Genomic DNA, 24,000 nt, shown 5'->3' on the forward strand with positions numbered 1-24,000 from the left:
ATGATCACCTGTCTCTGCTATCATCTGAGCTCCAGCACTTGAACATCGGTATTGCAGCACTCTCTGAGGTTCAGAGACCGGATGGTGATGAGATCATGGTGGGTAGTTACACCTACTATTGGTCTGGTCGCTCTGATGGTTATCATGCACAAGGAGTTGCTGTAGCTGTGTCCAATAAGTTGACTCCCATGATAATTGAGGTAACACCAGTCAACGAGCGTATTCTGAGACTGAGGATTCGTCACGCCTTGGGTGTCATTTCCCTGGTCTCTGTACATGCTCCGACTGAGGCGAGTGATCTCACCGTGAAGGACGCATTATATGCCACACTCGAGTCTGTGGTTGATCAGTGTCACAGGCGAGATACTCTTCTAGTCTTGGGGGATTTCAATGCATCAATTGGAACTGATAACGATGATTATGAGACATGTGTTGGTCCCCATGGGACTGGAACTGTGAACAAGAATAGTATTAGGTTCCTTGACTTTGCAAGAAGTCGTGGACTTAGGATGGCTGGTTCATGGTTTCAGCGCCCACAGCCTCATCGCTGGACTTGGTATTCCAACGCTACTGGTGTGGCAAAGGAGATTGTCTATGTGCTCGTTAACGGTCACTGGAGGATGATTCAGAACTGCAGGATCTACCCGAATGCACATTTCCTCAATACCAACCACAGGCTTGTTGTAGCATCTCTGAAGTTGCAGCCTAAATCATGGAGAATGGTATCATCCCAGCCTTGGCTGGATGTTGACAAGCTCAAGGATAAGGGGGTAGCTGAAGAATTTGCGAACAGCTGAGTTGGTATTTGGGCAGTCTGGGTGCTGTGGGGAATCCTGAAGATTTGTGGCGCCTCTTAAAGACTACCATCCGTGATGTTGCCGGCGGATGTCTTGGAACCCACCGTCAGGTGAAGAGGAACTTTGGTCAATGGTATTCAGTATCCCTTGGGGGAGAGAGTCGCAGGGCCAAGCTTAACGGCAGAGCTGAGCTGTTCAGGGAGCTGAGGCGTAAAACTGTCCGTGCCGATGTATGAGGAATCTGCGAAGGGGTAGAGCATCACCTGTGGACGAGTGATTCTCATCCTGCTTACAGAGGAATTCATGCATTTCGTGCCTCCAAGCTCATCCATCAGTGTGCTGCTGTTAAAGCAGAGGGTAGTGGACTCTTAACAGAGGAATCTGAAGTGAAGGCCCACTGGGCTGGTTACCTTGACCTGCTGTATCAGGCTGATCCACCACCTGTTGAGTTGGATGTCAGGGGTGTTGCTATCCCGATTGCTGACCCTGCAACCAACTGTGAATCACCTTCATTGGTGGAAACACATGCTGCGGTGAACCAGTTGGTAAAGCCCCAGGGTTCTGTGACATCCATGCCAAACCTTTCACGGCTGGTGGAAATGCTGTAATGGTATTGTTGCATGCAGTTCATTGCTGTTTGGAGCACAGGCATCATCCCAAACTGACTGGAAAAGGGGCCTCTTTGTCCCTCTCTGGAAAGAGAAGGGTGATCATCGGGACTGCAACAGCTACTGAGGGGTGACGCTGCTCTCAGTGCCGGGCAATGGCTTTGCAAGGATAATTCTTTATCTGGTTTGTCACCATCTGCTTGAGCACCAGCGCTTGGAGCAGTCAGGCTCTACACCAAAGAAGTCAATGATTGACCATATCCTTGCTCTCAGGGTCCTCACCGAACGCAGACAAGAGTTTTGGCAGTGACTGCTTGCAGCCTATGTTGATATCCGCAAAGAATTTGATTCAGTGAATCGGGATGCCCTCTGGAGGATTCTCGGTGTTCATGGGGTGCCACCAAAGTTGATCGATCTGATTTCTGAACTATACTCTGGTACAGATAGTGTTGTGAGTTGTGGTTGTTCCATCTCCAACTTATTTCCAGTTGTGACTGGAATTTGTCATGGGTGTGTATTGGCCCTCAAACTTTTCAACACTGGCATGGACTGGATTTTGGGGAAGATGTTGGAGAAATTAAGCTGCAGTGCATCGCTTGGGAATGTCAAGCTCTCTAGCCTTCATTTCACAGATGATAGTCATCCTTGCAGATGTCCCTGTGTCGTAAGAGGCGACCAGGGTTGCGTCAGGAAGGGCATCCGGCGTAAAACATGTGCCAAATCACTATGCGGATCATACGGATGATCCGCTGTGGCGACCCCTAACGGGAGCAGCCGAAAGAAGAAGAAGAAGAAGAAGAAGAAGAAGGAGGAGTCATCCTTGCAGAAACACTGGATGTCCTTGTAGGGGCATTCAAGACACTGAATGAGGAATTGGAGCCTTTGGGACTCCAGGTTTCCTTGGTCAAAACAAAGATCCAGGCTTTCAATGACATCTTGGTTGCTGCCATCTTGTATGTATCTGTTTGTAGTGAGGATGTTGAGGTCACAGCAAGATTCACTGACCTTGCAGTGATATTCATGTCTCCGCAGGTTGTGAGCCTGAGGTGAATAGACGTCTGAGTCGGGCCTAGGGGAGTCATGGATTCACTGGATCATTGGGTGTGGTGCTGTTGGTACCTTTGCAGGACGAAAGTCCAAGTGCTCAGGTCCTTGGTGCTTCCAGTCTTGCTGTACGAATGTGAGACTTGGACTCTGACAGAGGTTCTGAGAGAAAGACTTAACACCTTCGGTACCAGGTCTCCTCGGAGAATCCTTGGCTGTCGCTGGTCAGACTTTGTGTCCAACGAGCGGTTGCTGAGAGAGGCTCAAATGCGATTTGTTTCCTGTATAGTCAGAGAGCGTCAGCTGTGGCTGTATGGACATGTGGCTTGATTTCTTGTCACTGATCCTGCTCACCAGATTCTCTCAACAAAAGGAGCTTCGTGAGTGGAGAAGGAAAACAGGATGATCGTGTGCCTCTTGGTTGCAGCAGGTTGATCGACATCTCAAGGAGATGGGGATGGGCCAGGTATCTGCCTGGGGATAGCCAGATGGAGGCCCCTGGAGTACTGCTGGAAAGTGGGGAAAGTGAACGCAGCGACGCGCTACTCCCGTGCATGCTCCCATACCCCACTAGTATACATTATATATATGTATATATTTATATGTATATATTTATATGTGTATATATATATATATATATATATATATATATATATATATATATATATATATATACATAATGTATACTAGTGGGGTATGCTTGCACAGTGTAAGTAATAACCAATCGTGGTTCGTACATAATTAATAGCAGCAGTTGCAGCATGACTGCCCATTGTCTCGTGTCGCTTACCTCCAATAAGCTCAACAAGGTTGCCCCTATTTTCAGATGTTTTCATTTAAGGACGCATCACTTGGAAGGTACCGAACATTAATATGTCAGTCAGTCGGTCAGTCAGTCAGTGAGTGGTTTGAATGAGCTTTTTATATTATATATCTAATATGTACATATATAATAGTTTATTGATGGATACTATACCCTGAATGGTGAGTTGACATAACTCGTATCTTGTTAACTTCGACATGGATTTATACCCCCAGATGTTTGGAAGGGCATTCTCTGTGTTTGGGACGGAGCTCGAGCAACCGTTGGAGTTCACCATCTCTGTCCAGGATGTGAACGACAATCCACCTGAATTTGCCACACTTCATTTCCAGGGCAACCTCACTGAGGGTGCACCCACAGGTCCTCAATCTCAACTGAGTTGTTGATCGTTGTTAGCCGATAAACACCAGCTACAAAGGATTGTAGTTTAGAAAATGTATTATTGGTGTTGCTTGGTATATTTTATTCTGGAGTGAAGGAAAATATGAATTATGTCTGCTGATTGAGTGGTGTTTTGTAAAAACACGATAACATATTCCTGTTATGAAATTGAATTGAACAATGTTTTGCACATCCATCAACTCTGTATGTTCTTTTCCATGTCAGTTGAAACTCCTTCATCGTTTTGCTGCTCCATGATCCTCAACTTCATATAAAAGGAATTGAAAATTATAATTGTGACTGAGTTTATTGAGCATATACATTTTGATCATCAGTTTGGAACAATATGCTGTTTGACTTATACAGTGATTATGACCGATCGGTCTGCCTTTTCCTGGCAGCCACTGCTATTCTACAGGTGGCGGCGAGTGATAGAGATGATCCCCGAACACAAAACTCACGCATTGCCTTCACCATCTTGCACCAGGATCCTCCCATACCACATGCCACCCTGTTTGCCTTGCATCGCACCACTGGGTGGCTAACGACCAACACCAATGCCTTCGATAGAGAGGTTTGAAAGCCCAACTGTGTGCGTAACTATAATTATGATTTGCTCTTATCCTTCAAACGGATGTAAAATATGTGTTTTGTAAAGTTTTGTTTCACTGCTTGGACAACTTTATGCTTTCTGTATAATTGTATAGGATATTATTTGAATCGGTTTTTTTTCCACTTAACAAAATCGAGGCTAATGGAAGACAAAGGTGACAGAGGGTAGGAACTGACAGTGGGGCAGCAGAGCAACTCTTGGACACAATGAGCAACTGATGGAACGAACAGGAAAAGAGGGTAGAGAGAGCAGGGGAGGAAACTTCAACCTGCACAAAAGAGGGTTGGGTTATGAAGGGTTAATGGGGGTAAGAGATAAAAGGGGCTGTTGCACAGACTAATCCACATTACAAATATTTATCTTAACCAGGACTGTGCAATATTTACATTTATTATCATTATTTTCTTCATGATTTTTTAAAAGTCACTTTCTACATCACAAAACCACCTTTTTAATATCAACTTGCAAATATAACCTGTCGCTTTGCTGACAGGAATTTTATTGGGGGTGGGGGGAAAAGGAGGGGTGGGGGCATGGAAGGGGGGAGCTAAGAAGGGGGAAGAGTGAGGAAAGGGGAGGGGGTCTGGGAGAGCGATGCCTCACCTTACCAAAAACTCCAGGAGGGGGTGGGAGCGAGGAGGAGGGGGAAGGGGGGAGTTTGGAGCAGGTAAGCATGAGGTGAGGGGGTTTCTAGACTTGTATTTGGGAGGGAGACTTGAGCGGGAAATGGGGGGGAAGGGGGGGTGGGGTCAGATCAGGTCAGGTATGGGACCACGCGCAGAAGCAGTGTGTCGCTGCATCCACTTTTGTCCGGTACTCCAGGGGCCTCCATCTGGCCATCCCCCAGGCAGATGCATGGCCCATCTTCATCTCCTTGAGATGCCGATGGTTGGGAGGGGGGAGGGGGGTGGAGGACCCAAGGACCCAAAGAACTCAATCCCCACTGTGAAGCATGGTGGTGGCAGCAATATGTTATGGGGATGCATAGGATTCACTGAAATGGGGTGCATTAAAATAGTAGGTTTGTGGAGAAACAGCACGTTAATACAGCATGCGGAAACCACCCGGAGATGTTCATGGGGGTGGAGAGGGGAGGAGGTAAGTGTGAGGTGAGGGGGAGGGGTGGCACCGTGAGGAGATGGGAAGGCACTGAGGGGAGGAGGAGGAGAAGGGCGATAAAATTCACCCAAACAGCAACATTTTCTTTTTAACTGCTGGGTTCGATATAAAACCGGGCAGGACCATTTATAACACACGCTATCTTCCTAGCAAAGGCCTGCCTGCATGTATGCATGCTGACACATTGCTGAAACAGCAATGTGCCAGCATGCATACCTTTGCACCCCTCCGGTCGGCTCGCCCCAAATCTGATTCGTACATGCTACACTCTGGAGAAGCCGTTTTAAATTCAAAACTAAACTGTCAGTCCCTAACAGTCCCCTTACCAGAGGGGGGGGTGGAGGATGAGTAAGAGGTGTGGGGGATGAGGAAGAGGGGTGGGTGAGAGAGGGGATTCTGATAGATGTGACGTCCAGTTTAACATCCATCCGAGAGACGGCATACACATTGATGAATCACCCTGCCTGTGAAGCTGGGTGGGGATTTGAACCCAGGCGAGACAGCTTCGAGCAAGTGTGCATACCTCTTGGCAATCCTGCCAAGATGTGGTGATTCATTTCTTTGTAACAACTGATAACATTTTTTACTTGTTGTAATCATCTATATATTAATACTGAAGGACCAATTTTGTGCTTCTCCTCGCGGTCGCGTAACGTTTTCCTCGGTACTGTGACCTGGACTGAAAGAAACTTCGTACCTGTAAGAGTGCATCGCACATAGTGGCAATAGTCAACCTTCGGAATCCGTCTGTGACGGGGTTTCGGCTAGTTTAATTGATTTTTCCTTCCGAATTCCGGAGATGTCCCTATGGAGAACCATGCCACGGTATCGCCAAGGGAGCTTGTAGAGATTGAAACTTGAAGAGCACTCCAAGCAAGCACTCCAATGAAACCGTTGAAGAAACTTTAAAAAATGAAACGTTTAATTTTTTTGTATACTTATCGATCTTTGTTGAAGTGACGGGTCGTATAATGAAAGATCATACAAAAAGGGGAAATGTCAAAATAAAATTGCACATTTTCAGTGAGGGAGCCATCACCCAAGGGACTGCACGACAGCACGTGGGCAAACACAGGCTTGTCGGGGATGTGGGGATGTTGAAATTGGATTCTCATGTATGTGCAACCTCTGAACGTATGCAGCTGTAGAGAAACCCAGGTAGTGTTTAAAACAACAATGGGCTTACCTTGTGAAGCTTTTTCTTGCTTGTTCTATGCAGCTTTCTTTCGCTCGAAGAGCCGAGGGGGAGGGGGCGGGTTAAAAAAGAAAGAAATGAAATGTACATTATAATGACCTGGAGGTATACACACTCGTCTCGAAGCAATTTAGCCTGGGATTGAATCCCGACCCAACTATAAACTGTCACTCTGGTGTTTCACAAGCAGTGTGATGCATCAATGCATGTGCCCTCTCTTCGATTGACGTTAAACTGGGCTTTCCATATGCCGGCATAAGTTGCTGGATGTTAAAGATCCCACAGTGTCTTTTGCGAAGAGTAGGTAAACTATCGCCGGCACCATGAACAAATTACAAATTCCTGCCTTGAAAACTGCTGGGAAGACAATGACAAACCTTGCAGTACAACCCTTGCCAAGAACCTGCTTTGGCAGCACTGACACTGTAACAGAGTGTTGGGACATCAGAATCAGAAATATATTTATATACAAAATCCAAATGAAGCCCTCCAGACAGGATAAATGCATCATGGTTTTAAATGCCATGAGCGCACGCATAGCTCTTCGCTTCCTGTTCAGATAGCTTCAGCAGGGCACACTCGAGTCTATGTTAAAGAACGAGGATTGAAAGGTCACAAGTAAAGGACAGTGGAGGGCTATGCCTTGCTCCTCCATCAAGCTAGATGTGTGTGTCAGTGTGTGTGTCAGTGTGTGTGTCAGTGTGTGTGTCAGTGTGTGTGTCAGTGTGAGAGTCAGTGTGAGAGTCAGTGTGAGAGTCAGTGTGAGAGTCAGTGTGAGAGTCAGTGTGAGAGTCAGTGTGAGAGTCAGTGTGAGAGTCAGTGTGAGAGTCAGTGTGAGAGTCAGTGTGTGTGTGTCAGTGTCAATGTCTCCTCCATAACTCCAAAACCTAGCGACCCAAAACTTTGCATGTATACTCTCTCTATCGAGTGCAGCCTGTGGCTGCTGGTTGAAATCATTGGTTGGGACGCGGCTATGCCGCTGATGCAGTGTCCCCCTTACCAGTACACTGGTGCTCATTTTGCCGACCTTGGAAGGATGACAGGCTGAGTCAACCTCCTTGTGTATTTTAATTCAGCAGCCAACGGGGCTTGAACTCAGGACCCTAGGATCCCAAGCTGCCACCCTAACCACTAAGCCAACACCAGGCTTGCATGTATATTAAGGTTACTCGAAGGGAGTGCATGAATGTAAACTGGGTATTTGAGTAAATTTTAACATAACGGGTTCTCATCTTTGAATATAATTAATGGGTTCTCATTAGAAAAAAAAAAAAATGCCCTACGAAGATGGTGGCACTCCATCATGGTCAGCCCGCTGTCACCTTGCAGTTGTTAGGCCGCCATTTTGTTTTGGCCTGCTCAACAATGCCTTGACTTGGAAATGGCCGCAATGGTTTCTGTACGATAAAATACTCAAAATTGATTTTTTCACTTTCCTCACTCCGATTATCGAATGCCTGATCTGCGTACCTACGAATCACTGTATAGATCACTTTTGCAGGTGCTCTAGTTTTCATATTCAGAGCTTGCAGCGATCTTGTGCGTTCTCGGATGTGATTTTCCACGATGGCCTCTCACGGACGAAATAAAGTATATAATCAAAATATGTCTTCGATTTGAGAATTGGAGCTCGTTGACTCATTAAGTGTCAAAATCTGGAGTGATATCTGAAAATTTAATGAATTTAGCGATTCTTATAACTAGGCGTATTGACTTTAAGTAAAGCTGTGCTCCCTCCTTTTCCATATTTGCATAAGAAAATGTGAAATTACCAAAGCATTAAATTTAACTTTTTCTACTGTTCGGACGATTATATTGAGTGAAGAAAAGATTAAGCAATGTAGCCAAAGTGGAACTTCATTGAGTGCAATGCAAATAATTAAGTTGTGGGGTGGCTGCGAAGACCACGAAGGCTCCCTTTGCATGAACAGTGGGTGTGGCGACAGTGGCTGGGATCTCCATGAGGAAATCCTCAGAGTTAGGAAGGCAAAGTAAATGAAATTAAAGATCAAATTAAAAGAACGAGTAACATAACGGGAGGATTAGAATGAGTAAAGCAACGGCACAAGTGAACTACAAGTTCAAGAGAGAATTGGAAAATGTTTTCAGCGGCTACAAAGCAATGCTTGCTGAAAAAAAAAGAAAGAAAGCAGTACAGAAGACTTACTTTAGCTTCTTTCAGAAGGTTGAAAGGCCTCGAGCTGATGAACTGACAGCATAAACACTAACTCCATCACCAAGAAGAAGTGCAAAGAAGAAGCCAGCATGTCCTCTCACGGTGTTGTAAGACATTGAGGACGGGACAGACAACCCTAAGCCTCTGTCTGACTAATTTGCAACACCATGCATTCTCGCACCATGGCAGGATAGCTGAGAGGTTCACACACTCGCTCTTAGCTGTCTTGCCTGGGTTCAAATCTCAACCCAGCTGTAAAATGTCATCCCAGTGTTTCACAGGTCGGGTGATTAATTAATGTGTGTGCCGTCCCTCAGATGGACGTTAAATTGGGCATCACATCTGCCGGAATGAATTGGTGGAAATTAATGATCCTTTCGCAGTGTCCTTTGCAAAGAGAATGAGAGCTATCTCTGGCATCCTGTACAAATTCCAAATTCCTGCTCTAACCTACAGGGGCACTTCATCAGCAGCACTGCCACACTCTCAGTCAATGATGTTACTCGCAGCCTTGTGCTGCACAGGAAAAAAAGAAGCTGACCAGACCCGAATGTACAGTGCCGACAGAAAGTCTACACCCCCTTTCAAAATTGTCACCTTTTGTTGTCTTCAAGCCTGGAATTTAATTGCATTAAATCAAATGTATTTCACCTTTATATACACATCGTAATCCACAACTTCCAAGTGAAACACAAATTCTACAAATTTCAGAAAATTAATTTAAAATACAAAAGTAGAATATCTATCTTGGTTGGATAAGTGTCTACCCCCATAATAATAGCAGTTGTAAATTAGCTCAGATATAAACAATCATCTTCAAAATCAAACACCAAGTTAATTGGCCTCCACCTGTGTTAAATTGCAGTGATTCTGGTTATTTCAGAATAAAATCAGCTGTTCCTGTAAGTTTTCTCCACTGGGTAGTGCATTTCACAGCAAAGACAACTATGAGCACCAAGGAGCTTTCAAAAGACCTCTGAGATAAAGTTGTGGAAAAGCACAGATCAGGGGATGGGTATGAAAATATTTCAAAGGCCTTGAATATCCCTTGAAGCACAGTCAAGACAATCATTAAGAAGTGGAAAGCATATGGTACCACCAAGACCTTGCCTAGATCAGGCCGTCCCTCTAGACTGGATGATCAAGCAAGGAGGAGACCGATCAGAGAGATCACCAAGAGGCCAATGCCAACTTTGAAAGAGCTACAGGCCTTTATGGCCAAGACTGGTCACTGCGTGCATGTGACAACAATATCCAAAGCACTCCACAAGTCTGGCCTGTATGATAGGGTGGCAAGAAGTCAGCCATTACTAAAAAAGCCAAACTTTAGTCACATTTGAGGTATGAAAAATATAAATAAATAAAACCCCTAGATTCTGAAGTCATGTGGCAAAAAGTTATGTGGTCCGACAAAACCAAGATGGAACTTTTTGGCCGAAATGCAAAACGTTAAATTTGGCACAAACCCAACACAGCAGCACATCACCCAAAGAACTCCATCCTACTGTGAAGCATGATGGTGGCAGCAATATGTTATGGGGATGTTTCTTATCAGCAGGGACTGGGACACTTGTCAGGATAGAAGGGAAAATGGATGGAGAAAAATATAGAAAAATCCTTGAGAAAAACCTGCTGCCCTCTGTAAGAATGCTGAAATATGGGACGGAAGTTCACCTTTCAACATGACAACGACCCAAAGCACACAGCCAAAGCTATGCTGGATAGCTAAGGAATAAAAAGATAAATGTCCTTGAGTGGCCCAGTCAAAGCCCCGACATAAATCTAATCGAAGATCTGTGGCATGACTTGATTGTTGCTGTCCATCAATGCTCACGCAACTTGACTGAGCTTGAACAGTTTTGTACAGAAAAATGGGTAAATATCACCCAATCAAGGTGTGCAAAGTTGGTAGAGACCTATCCCAACAGACTCACAGCTGTAATTGCTGTTAAAGGTGCTTCCATCAAGTATTAAGTCAGGGGTGGGGTGGTGGACATTTGTCCAACCAAGATATTCTAGTTTTGTATTTTTCATTAATTTTCTGAAATTTGTAGAATTTGTTTTTCACTTGGAAGTTGTGGATTACAATGTGTAAATAAAGGTGGGAAAAACCTGATCTTATGCAATTTAATTCCAGGCTATAAGGCAACAAAAGGTGAAAAATTTGAAAAGGGGGTGTAGACTTTCGGCACTGTATATCGTGCGTTATTGTAATATTTTAATTCAGTTGCTCTTTGAAAAATTGCATTAAATTTTTTTTTCTGCCAGGAACGCATTAATACATTAAGTAAATGGAAAGTGTGCGTGTGCGCATGTGTTCTGTGTGTTGGCCAGACCGGTAGATAAAGTATCTACAAGAGCTAATAAAGTATGCATTAAAGTCTATCAAAAAAGATCAAACTGGTCTGTCAAGGAAAATCACTATTCATGTAGTTTAAAAAATATATATACTTGAAAAAGTATTCGAGTAAAAAAACAAACAAAAAACCGAACTTGTCAATAGATTAAAACAACTAGTCAGATGTACACTAACACAGGGAGCAACAGTAGATTAAAAACAGTTTTCTTTTCGATCATAAAACGACACCAAATATAATTATTGAAATACAACACACACCAACAACAAGAAGAAGCATGTAAGGCTATTTTCCCTTCTAAAGCAGGGGTTAGCCTTGTGAAATACAACACGAATAGCAAAAAAAAAAAATTGTTAACAAGATATTTATACAAGTAAAATATTAAAAAATATATACTGTATACATACATATTTTAAACCCATTTCAGTGGTTGCAAGGTGACAACAAAGGAAGCATGTAAAAGTCGATGGTATTCATACAATACTTACCCTGCAGTTTTGAGAATGACTTGGTGTGAGCCAACTCTTCTGACAGCAAATTTATAATTAAAATAAAAAAAATTAAGATAAAATGGAAGACCAAATAAAATATGTACTGCATTGGTGTCATCAGAAGGAACCCCAACAAGCAAAAAGCAAAGATCAAGTAATCAGGAGGAACTTGGATAGGACTGGTTTCAATTACTACTCCCCGATCCTCAAACCCATCCAGGCGCAGCCAAGTGAGCCTTGTTCAAAAAAAAAACACAAACAAAAAAACGTTCTGTCTGCCAAACCATGCGCCCGATCAGGTTGAAATTTAAAAAATGTATTCCCCATCTCTACCAGATCATAATTTTGAAGTTTCATGTCAATTTATGTCATGGTTCAAGAAGGAATTTTAAAAATATTTTCCTTCAATCCAATATGCCTGTCAAACCATGTAATGTATCAATTATAAATGAACACCCTGGTATCCCCAAAGCTTGGGGATCATGTGAGAAGTTTCCCTTCGATCTGTCCAGCCATTCTGGAAAAGAAGATTTTGAAAGGTTTTAGGGTAAATCCAGTATGGCTGCCATACCATGTGACCAATGGCATCATAGATGGGCTGGTTTTTGTTCTTCATGGATAGGTGGTCATACCTGTAAAGTTTCTCCTCGATCTGTCAGCCGTTTCAGAGAACAAGATTTTTGAAGGTTTAAAAAAAAAAAAATAATATATATATATATATATATATATATATATATATATATATATATATATATATATATATATTGTTAAGGATTTCAGAATCAGATCCGACGAATGCACACAACATCCAGGTCCTCAGACAGTCATTTCCATAAATGCATGTTCAGAATAGACCCATCCCGTTGTCTGGTGGGATTCTGACTCTTTGATGTGTTGGAGAAGGGTATAGAATAGATTCCCTTTCTTTATTTTTGGATAACCTTGTCCTCTTTACGACACGTTCATGACGTGTGGTTTTACGCGTAGCCGTTAGCCCAACGGAGACTCATTCTTCCCCTTTCCATCAGGACGCATTGACTTTGAAATAGACAACTTATTTACACTTTGGACTACAGGACATTTGATTAAACACATCACGGGCTTTTCCTGAATAGTTATTCTGATGATCAGACATGGCTGTGGATCATTTACCTCAGGCACCCATCTCTCTTTCATTGATGTTCGACACCCACCTCTCTTTCATCGACGCCTGACATCCACCTTTCTCCATCGACATTTGACGTGTGCATGAAGCATACAGTGCCTTCAGAAAGTATTCAGAAAATGTGAAAGAGTCGAGGGGTGTGTGAATACTTTCTGAAGGCACTGTACATATATACAGGTCAATAATGAAAGTGAATCTGTGAATTATCCACAAAACATGACTTACTGGTGGGAAAGACTTTTATTGTTCGACATAGTCACCTTGCACATTCACACACTTCTGTCACTGCTTCGTGAGGTTATGGATGCCCTTGTAATAAAATGATGTATGTTGGTCCCTCATCCATTCCCACACTGCCATTTGGACCTTGTCCCAGACTGTTAGACTGGATACTTTGGATTACTGGACTGCTCTGGATTATGGTGTGTACTGTACCATGAGACGGGTCTACGATTGCAGCGATGTCATCCATTGATGCACAGCTATCCTCACATATCGTTCCACAAACCCAGACCACATTGTCCTCTATAGCAGCAGACACTGGTCGCCCAGGCTGTTGTTCGTTGTGTGCCCTCATCTCTTCTTTTCATAACCGTTCACACCATTCATAAACATTTTCTTTGACATCGTTTATAGCTGGCCCGAGATTTGAACCCATGTGAGTAGATAGCTCAGAGTTGAGTGAGTGGCATATATATCTAGGCTATCCTACCAGCCCCAAATACATGTGCAGCATATGGGATTTGAACCTGGATCATAAACATCACCAGCCATTGTTTCAGAAAGAACACCAAACAGGCCGAGCCAAGTTTAGCAAATCCTCATGACCATTGCCACTGTGACCTGTTTGGGTGGTGGGTCCATTCTACCCTGAAAATAACCTCTTATTTTCCATTTCCCCGAAGTAAAAAATGAGAGGGAAACTAAAAGCGAAGATGCCTTTTTAGGGGAGATGAGATGGCTCCGTGAACATTCACTCGGGAAATCTGATTTGCTGTGCAGGTGGAGAATTTTGCAGCGACAGGAGAATTGAAGAAATATCGTGGCAGATGTGAATGTCTGGTTGGTTTGAGAAGTAAAAAAAAAAGAAAAGAAAGTATTTCACAATTGCTTCTGGTGGAGAATGTAAAAACAGAAATGAGGACAAATACAAGCGATTTAAGGTGATTAAGTGCCTGAAAATAATGTGAACATTTTGGCTCATCGGGTGGGATTTGGGTGGAAATGCGGAAATGGAAATCGGAAGCTATTATTTGTGACAACGATAATGAAGGAAACAGGAGGGATTGCAAGGAATATAAATGGAATTGTAAAATCTCTTACAAAACTCTCCAAAGATTTCTTATGACATCTGATGAGAACATCATCAGATCTTGTGAGAAATCGTGATCAAGCTGATCACATGATAGCGCAAAAATAAGTTTGTTTTTCCATATTTGATATTACCTTCCAAGTAATATTGATATTGATATTGTCCATATTGATGTTATGAATGTCTATTGTTACAAAGGAGGAACTTGCAGTGAAAATAATTTCAGACGTTTGAGGAAAAGTTAGTGATAAATGCAAATTCATGAAGTGATTATACGAGTTAACAAGTCAAGAGTCATTTGTGTGTAAATAAATTTGTCATTTTCTTATTTATCTGCCATCGTTGTCCATATGCAGCACAAGGCTGCAGGGTAGCATCATTGGCTGAGGGCATGGCTGTGCCACAGATGCAATGCCTCCTGTCGGTTAGGACAGGAATTTGTAATTTTTTTCAATGTGCCAGCGATAGCTCGCCTACTCTTCGCAGAGGACACCGTGGGATCTTAAACGTCCACCAATGAATGCTGGCAAACGGGACGCCCAGTATGAGGTCTATCCGAGGAACGGCACACATATTGATGAGACACTGGGATCACAATTCTAGCTGGGTCGGTATTCAGTACTGACACAAGAACCAGTATTTGTGTACACATCAACTTTGTCATAAACTACAATGTATATCTGCAACAACTTTTTAATCTATTGATGATGGTTGTCCAACTTATAATACAACTAGTAGAGAGTTCATAGAACACCTTATCCTATGCAGTCTTGAGAAAAAAGAACATGGGCAGGGTGTGTGAGCGGTAAATTTGATTGGTTGAGATTATGTAAAATGCCTTATTTTGTACAAGTACCATACTGCTAAATGGAAGGGCTTTGGAAGTGCCGAAATTTTTAAACGATACTCTAATCATGTGTATTCGTGTTCGTAAGATTGAAATTTTTTCCCTTATGAATCACAAACCATCCAGAACCTATCCCCCTTTTTCCCATTGAAACAATGCCCCGACATTCACTGCATTTTTCAGGAATGTATCCCCCGCGAATGTTGGGGTCATATTGTAATTCAATTGAAATAAAATTAGTTTTTTAAAGGTTGAAGAAAAAAAAATTGGCAGACAGGTTGAGTGTGTAACAAGGACAAATTGATTGGATTTTAGTGATGATCCAGATCTGGAGATCTGGAGATCTGGAGTTGAAATTTTTTTTCGAGTGATTCTTCACTATTGAGAGTTGTGACCAAAAATGATATGTAGCACGATATTTCAAAAAGTTGTGGATGAGTTTTGTAGGTGACGAGAACAAGCCGATTAGATTTTGGCTAAGGTCTGAATGCAGATCCAGCCCATCAGTGGGATACAAAATGTAAAATGTTCAGCCTGGTGGAGGTATGTGCTCTACCGAGTGTTGTTCTAGTATTTCCTTGTTAATTATTTGATCCTTATGACATTTCCTCAATCCACAGACTGTTGATGAGTACAACCTTACAGTGCAAGCAACAGACTGTGACGGGCAAAGCTATGGGCTCTCCTCAACAACCTATATTTTGGTCTCCATTAGCGACATCAACGATAACTCACCAGAATTTGTCTCTGCTGAAGTAAGGCGAGCATCATTTACCAAGTACTCAGCATATACTGTCTAACAAACAAGCTGCTAACAATAAATTACACCAATCTGTAAATATATATCATTTTCATGACTGACTTGTATTGTCAACAAATGAAATACCCCAGTGACAAACTGTATGCCACTGGCTTGTGTGTAGTATTCTGGCGCAGTGTGGGAGAACACCGTGAATGTGACGGTAGTTTGGCTGACCGTTCGAGATCGTGATGCTCACGGGACTGCGGCCTGGCATGCCGTCTACACCATTACGAGAGGCAATGATGACGGGGCATTCGGTGTACGCACGGATACGCAGAGCAACGAGGGAGTTGTGTTCACCAGCAAGGTACCTCCAGGGAATGTACTCCGGGAATGTACCATGTGAGGTACCGTTGACGTTAAAGTGAAATTTGAATCTGGCAGAACCTTTTCTTGGACACCACTATAACTGTGGACCATTCCAATAAGTGTATCAAAGTTAACCCTCAAAACTTGTTTATTTTAAACTGTTAATGACCTCCATGACGAGCTATATTGATTGAATGCAAACAAACATTTTGTTGATATTTAACGAATGTTTGTTTCGGCCTGGCTTCCATGCATGAGATGCAGTAATCGATCAGAAACCAATGACAAATAACCGAGCTCAGAGGTGTTAGGGACTTTAGCTTAGCCCTTCATTGGAGTGAAAATGTTAACGTTAGAAACGTCAACTTTACTTTGCTTTCCACAACGGTTAACACACCTTTGTCAACCTTCAGTTGTTAAAAACCTTATTGTTCAAATTCTTTGCCGTCACAGCCCACCACCATTACAATGATGATGACTATTATTCCTGACCTCTGGTGTTGTTGGGTGAAGCTTGGTGTTGACTTCGTGGTTAGGGTGGCTGGCTGGCTTGGGGTCTTAGGGTCCTGAGTTTGAGCCCCGTTGGCCACTGAATTAACACGAGGTGGGGTTGACTCAGCCTGTCATCCTTCTGAGATTGGCAAAATGAGTACCAGTGTATTGGTATAGGGGCACAGCATCATGGCAGTCATGCCCCAACAAAATGATAGCTACCCAGCAGCCAAGCTGCCATATGGAAGAAGAAGCAGTGTTGGGTTTCAGATAACATAGATTTGTATATCGAGTAAGGCAAGTTGTGGAATGACAGAAGAATGAAGGGCATTTATTCAGGATGATGGTAGTGCAGAATGTAAACGAGAATGACATAGTTGATGCATGCAGTGAATAGGCAAATGGCACCAATGGGTTTTCATGCCAAGACAAAATTGCAATGGATCATATCTTGGTTATTGCAGGGCTTGGATTTTGAATCTGCCCCTCGACGTGCATTGGAGCTCACTGTGCAAAATGCAGCACCTCTTTTGACCCCTGGTACACAGTTGCCTTCTCTCTCCCAATGCACCCTCCACGTCTCCATCTCCGACTTGAACGAACCTCCCGTATTTCGACCACACTTCATGGTGTTGCCTCCGCATTCTGAGGGCCTGCCACCCGGTTCCTCCTTGGCTAATCTTACCGCCACTGATCCTGATGCCAACCATACGCAAATGCTGCGGTACAGTTTCCCACCATCTCGCCACCTTTCTTATCCATTGTTTACTTGCATGCATATGTTGCTTTGGATTCATAAGTTACCCTTGATAAAACTGAACCACCGTTAACAAGTAACATGCTTCGAAAGATCGCACCTGTTTGTGATGACGTCATCAGTGGCCAACAGTCAAGGTAAAGGTAACGTGATGAGCCATCTATTTATAACATTAGCACAAGTGACTTCATTTTTCAACCCCTCCCCTCCTCTCACATTACTCCAACCTCTGACCAACTTCCTTTCCTTTTTCTTCCCTACTCCTCCCACAACACTTACCTGTCATTCTTTCTCATATTATTCTCCCTTTGCTTGAATGATCATGGTGTTTTCATTTTGTAAATGAGACTCGTGCAAAAAGCTTCTGAGACTCCAAGAAGCATTCAGACAGAAATGCACTATATTTGTCTGTTTCTTGGCAATGGAAACACCCATGATGTCTTGTTTGCCCATCGTTGGTGCAAAAGTTATTTGCTGTCATTGAGTTAAGGAAGAGGCAGGGAAAGGGTTTTTGGGCTCTTTAACCAAAACTAGTGGTACACTCTTGATAAATAGAATCACAAGTTGGTCCATCTTTCAATCCCAATAAATCTCTCAATATCTCTCTCTATCTCTATCTCTATCTCTATATATCTCTCTCTATATATCTCTCTCTGTATCTCTCTCTGTATCTCTCTATATCTCTCTCTCTATATCTCTCTCTATATCTCTCTCCCTATCTCTCTCTCTCTATATCTCTCTCTCTCTCTCTCTCTCTCTCTCTCTCTCTCTCTCTCTCTCTCTCTCTCTCTCTCTCTCTCTCTCTCTCTCTCTCTCTCTCTCTCTCTCTCTCTCTCTCTCTCTCTCTCTCTCTCTCTCTCTCTCTCTCTCTCTCTCTCTCTCTCTCTCTCTCTCTCTCTCTCTCTCTCTCTCTCTCTCTCTCTCTCTCTCTATATATATATATATATATATATATATATATATATATATATATATATATATATATATATATATATATATATATATATATATATATATATCTCAACCCTCCCATCTACTTCCTTTATGTAATGATCTTGAAGTTCAATTACTCAAATGTTTGGGCCTCACTATCAGCCCTGATCTTTTTTTGGGACAAACCACATACGTAAGTTTGCCTCCAAAGTCAGTAGTTGAATGGGAATCCTCTATCATGCAGTCTTTCCTTGGCACACCTGAACTTTTATCTACCCACAAGGCCTTCATCCGCAGCGTGATGGAATACTGCTCTCCCTTCTGAGCTGGCAACCTTGCCTCACACCTTGCTCAGCTTGAGGGAATGGAAACCAATGCCTTCAAAACTATTGGAATCTCCCACGATGATCATGAGTTTCTGGGCCTATCTCTTTCACATCACAGACAGTCAGGTGTTCCCTCCATCTTCTCCTGTCTCCTTTGTAGTCTTGCACCCTCTTGCCCCATCCCCAGGTTTCCGCAGGATGTATGCAGTATGCCAATAACCCCCTCCTGGTGAAACTCCCAAAATCCAGACTCGCTGCTCACCTGCACTCATTCATTCTTCTTTCTTTCCCCCACCAGTGGAACTTCCTCAGTCTCTTCAATGTCATTCTTCCCTCCAGGGCTTTAAGACGGTTGTTCACCACCATCTCAGGTCATCCCCAAATTCACAACCATGATCTTTTCTACCCCATCAACCCTCCTTAAACCCATCTCTTTCCAAGTTTCCAGTTTTTCCTTCATGATAGTTTTCGGCTGTATCCATGTTTTTCACCGAAGGTGTCCTCTCCTTCCTTGCTCCAGTTCTTCCCCACGTCCATTATCGCTCCAAGTCTCCCTCTACTTTGTCCCTCAATTCTGATGTTGGTGTCCCCACTCTCTTTCTACTGTTCTTTTTGTTTTGTTATGTCCTGATCCATTCTATCTTCGAGCTCCTCCATGAGTCTCAACATTGTATACAAATAAATAAATAAATTTTAAAAAGAGACCTTTTTTAAGCTCCAGATTCTGAGAGAAATGTATAATTTATTTTATTCCCTTTAGTACAGGAGCATCACTTTTTATTTCCCTTGCAACCACAATGTCAATACATTTTTCAAACCACCTTTTTTGCTGTAGGTTTGTGTTGGGACAAGACCCAGCAAGCTGGCTGGTCCTGCTTGCCACTGGGGAGGTCCTCACACAAGTTCTTCTGGACCGAGAGTCCCCTCACGTCTTCAATGACAGCTACGTCACCACAGCACTTGTTGTAGATGATGGTAATCAAGATCCAGGGCATTTGAAACATTCCTGAGACCTCTCTGTGTTTCCTTTCGCTTTCACTGTCTCGTCTCTTCGTTTCTTTGTCTGTGTCTTGTCTCTCTGTCTCTTTATCTGTGTGTTGTCTCTCCGTCTCTTTATCTGTGTCTTGTCTCTCCATCTCTATCTGTCTTGTCTCTCCATTTCCGTCTTTCTATGTGTCTCTTCATTTCTGTCTTTTTTATATGTCTCTCTCCATCTCTGTCTCTTTCTCTATGTGTCTCCATGTCCGTCTTTCTCTGTGTCTCTCCATCTTTCTCTGTGTCTCTCCATCTCTGTCTCTTTCTCTGTGTCTCACTGTGTCTGTTTTTCTCTTTATCTCAGTTTGCATGTGCATGCGTGCGTGTGTCCTTACATATCTTACATTACATATCTCTCTCTCTCTCTCTCTCTCTCTCTCTCTCTCTCTCTCTCTCTCTCTCTCTCTCTCTCTCTCTCTCTCTCTCTCTCTCTCTCTCTCTCTCTCTCTCTCTCTCTCTCTCTCTCTCTCTCTCTCTCTCTCTCTCTCTCTCTCTCTCTCTCTCTCTCTCTCTCTCTCTCTCTCTCTCTCTCTCTCTCTCTCTCTCTCTCTCTCTCTCTATATCTATATCTATATCTATATCTATATCTATATCTATATCTATATATATCTCTAATAACTGGTATTGTTCCTACATCGCACAAAATCTGGTGGTAATGTCAGGAAACGTTGTGCAGTCACAAGCCCAACATATTGTTTTTGTATTGGTTATGATCAAAGGCTGCCAGGATAGCCGAGAGGTATGCACTCTCACCTCTGAACTGTCTAGTCTGTGTTCAAATCTAGACCCAGCTATAAGCTGCTATCCTGCTGTTGCGCATACAGGCCAAGGCATCAATGTGTGTGCCGTCCCTCAAATGGATACTAAAGGGAAAGTTCCATCTGCTAGCATTAGTTGGTGAAAGTTAAATATCCTCTAGTGTCCTTGACAATGATCATCGACACCCGAAACAAATTACAAATTCCTGTCTGGACTGCGAGTCATCTTTTCAGAGGTTCCCAGACACCAGGTTACACTGCTTGCTGTCAGATGGGTTACTTTCTTGACAGCAGCCTCGGCACTAAAAACAAATTGATCAGATAGTTCCCATTTCATATTTGCTAGCACTTCTGCGAGTACGGCATACTAAATTATCTTTTTTATATGCAAGCTCAAGGTTTATGGAAGAGTGAGGTCACAGAGAGTAACAAGAAAAATAGCAATCAGAGATTTCAGACCCTCGCCAGGACTGTTTGTTTAGTTTTGTGTGGTGTGGTTTGTGTGGTGTTTGTGCTCCGGTGTGTTACGTCATTAATAAGCGACAAAACCAGAACTGCAACTTTATAATTGCAGTGATGACTGGGTACCAAAACGTCCCACTTTGATGCAACCCTGCTTTGATCGGACACTTGACCCTGAACCATGATGTTTATTATTATCCCGCCCCCTGGAGGGAGGGAGCGGGATATTGTAATCGTCCGGTTTGTTTGTCTGTTTGTCTGTCTGTCTGTTAGCTGGCTTTCGCAAACACTATCAAATTTAATCCACAGGTGGGCAATGAACTTTGGACGACCCCATTAACTTTTGGGTCCAATTGGATCAAAGGTCAAGGTCAAGGTCACGAAAAAATCAAAATCGTTTTTCGCTCATAACTTCGTCAAAAACGATCTGATTTACTTCAAACTAAGCTTATAGTGAACCTTATTCTATTTGTCACTTATAATCCTTCCCATTCCTATAGTGAAGATCGGTAGGGTCTGAAGTTTTGGGGGTCATGGTCATCGGTCAAAATTACAAATTTTCCATTAAAACTAAAACATGGTTACGAAAATACAACTTTACGGGAAAATGGCTGGCTCAAACAGTCAAATTGTATCCACAGGTGGGTAATGAACCTCGGACGACCCCATTAACTTTTGGGTCCAATTAAGTCAAAGGTTAAGGTCGGGTCATGAAAAGGTCAAAATCATTTTACGGTCATAACTTCATCAAAAATGGTTGAATTGACTTCAAACTAAGACTAAAATATTCCTTATTCTATTCCTTATAATCAACATTCAGGTTAAGGATGTATCAAATATAAATTTGATCCCCAAAATAACTTTATGCCTTAAATGGGCGGCATTTGTTGTGCCTGGCACCACCAGTTATTCAATTGAATTCAGAATGGGATTAAAATGAATTCAATTAAAATCAAATGGAAGACCAAATCGGTACAGTCCTTCATTAGATTCATCAGAAGGAACCTGAAAAAGCAAAGATAAAGTCATCAGGAGGAACCTGGATACGATTCGGTTTTCTGCTGCTACTCCTCTACCCAAAAAACTCCTGCAGATGTGGCCAAGTGAGCCTTATTCAAAAAAAACAAAATCAAAAATAATCTGGCAGATCAAAAAAAAAAAAATAACTCTGGCTGCAAGGCCATGTATCCCATCAGGTTGAAATTTAAAACCTATGTTCCCCATCATTACAAGATGATAATTTTGAAGTTTCGCATCAATTAAAGCAGTTCAAGAGAGATGATTTAAAAAAGATTTTCACTCAATCCAATATGGCTGCCAGACCATGTGACCTATCAATTATTCGTGAATACCCTGGTAACCCCTGGGTTTGGGGAACATTTGTGTGAAGATTCCCCTCAATCTTGTGTGTCCTGGAGAAGATTTTTTTTAATAGGTTTTAGGGTAAATCCAATATGGCTGCCAAACCATGTGATCGATCTACTATGTGTGAATGTTTTGTTCCTCGTGGAGAGGCAGTCACACTTGCAAAATTTTGCCTTCATCTGTTCAGCTGTTTCAGAGAACGTTTTTGAAGGTTGTTGTTTTTGAACAAAAACAATATGACTGCCGAACCACGTGACCGATGACGTCATCGATTTTTTTTCTTTTTTTCTGTGGACCAATTTATACCAAGGTGGCCCTCAAAATTTTTCATACTGATCGGATTTAGTGTTCTGTGTATGCAATTATGACATTATAACAAAGGCACCTATGACTTCATTAAAAAATCGCACTTATTCCACACGAGGATGACACTTATTCCACAAGTTTCACTTTTTTCCCTTGGTGAAGTTTTGGAGATACAGAGGTCCAAAGTTGTTCCTTTTTTCCAACATGGCTGCCACACCACATGACCGATGACGTCATAATTATCATTAAAACATCCTGCATAAGTTGTCACTCCGATGGTGAAAATTTCACCTGAATCCGACAAGCAGTTGCAGAGAAAAACACTAAAGTTCTGTGTGGACAGACAAACAAATGAAAAATCACTCATAGAGCAACACTTGGTAAAACACAACAAAGAAGAACAGCACTTGGTGGAACCAAGTGTGAGAGTCAGGTCAGGTCACATTAGATCTACAGGTACCATGTAAACCTGCACTAACCTGTTTCATGATCGGGTTGTCGGCGACTAAACTGTCTCCCCCACTAAGTTTCTTGGTGAGGAGGGTGTATGATATGGACAGCAAGCAGGATGAAAAACAAAACCTGTCAAAGGGTGGAGAAGATCCTTGTGAGCCAACTGTCATCTATATCTAGTGCCCAACTGTGTCTGCAGACGTCCTCCTGCAGTTGGGTTACTTTTTATGAGGAGGTTGGTGGCAGGATTTGCACTCCGGCCACCGTAAAGCACTTCATTCCGCAAAACATACCAAAAGCACAAAGAAATCTGAAAACCCACTCCGTGGGAGTACCTCCTGTGCAGCTGCCCTTTGTTGGGCAGCTTACCGGTGGATGGGATTAGGGCAAAGCCTTCGGGACCCCCACTCTTTGACGATAGTGTCCCAAAGAGAGGTTGATCACCTGTTTCTGTTATCATCTGAGCTCAAGTGTTTGGACATCGGTATTGCAGCACTCTCTGAGGTTCGGAGACCGGATTGCGGCGAGATCATGGCGGGTGGTTACACCTACTATTGGTCTGGTCGCTCTGATGGTTACCATGCCCAAGGAGTTGCTGGAGCTGTGTCAAATAAGCCGATTCCAATGACAATTGAGGTAACACGAGTTACGTGCTCTTCTGCAACGAGCGTATTATGAGACGAAGGATTCGTCACTTCTTGGGTGTCATTTCCCTGGTTTCTGTATATGCTCTGACTGAGGCAAGTGATCTCATCCTGAAGGATGCATTCTATGCCACGCTCGAGTCTGTGGTTGAACAGTGCCCCAGGCGAGATACTCTTCTAGGCTTGGGGGATTTCATTGCATCGATTGGAACTGATAAGAATGATTATGAGACATGTGCTGTTCCCCATGGGATGGGACTGGAACTGTGAACCAGAAGAGCACTAAGTTCCTTGACTTTGCAAGAAGTCATGGATTTAGGGTGGCTGGTTCATGGTTTCAACACCCATAGGCTCATCGCTGGACTTGGTATTCCAAAGCTGGTGGTGTGGCAAAGGAGATTGACCATGTGCTCGTTGATGGTTGCTGGAG

The 24,000-nt window shown here is 42.9% G+C and overlaps 1 protein-coding gene across 5 annotated transcripts in view; it reads left to right on the plus strand.

Annotated features, from left to right (window-relative positions):
- The window catches only part of LOC147023765 (B-cadherin-like), a 101,589-nt gene that overhangs the window by 23,983 nt on the left and 53,606 nt on the right, over positions 1 to 24,000 (plus strand). For all 5 annotated transcript variants that reach the window (XM_085889533.1, XM_085889534.1, XM_085889535.1 and 2 more), the window contains 6 exons: positions 3,488 to 3,632; positions 4,055 to 4,227; positions 15,549 to 15,683; positions 15,852 to 16,037; positions 16,996 to 17,255; positions 19,383 to 19,522. In XM_085889533.1, coding sequence (XP_085745659.1) covers positions 3,488 to 3,632; positions 4,055 to 4,227; positions 15,549 to 15,683; positions 15,852 to 16,037; positions 16,996 to 17,255; positions 19,383 to 19,522 — 1,039 coding nt within the window. The remainder of the gene's footprint in view (positions 1 to 3,487; positions 3,633 to 4,054; positions 4,228 to 15,548; positions 15,684 to 15,851; positions 16,038 to 16,995; positions 17,256 to 19,382; positions 19,523 to 24,000) is intronic.

The sequence above is a fragment of the Eptatretus burgeri genome, chromosome 7 (assembly GCF_056783735.1).
Source record: "Eptatretus burgeri isolate ZD-2024b chromosome 7, Ebu_testis_v1, whole genome shotgun sequence".
Lineage (NCBI taxonomy): Eukaryota > Metazoa > Chordata > Myxini > Myxiniformes > Myxinidae > Eptatretus > Eptatretus burgeri.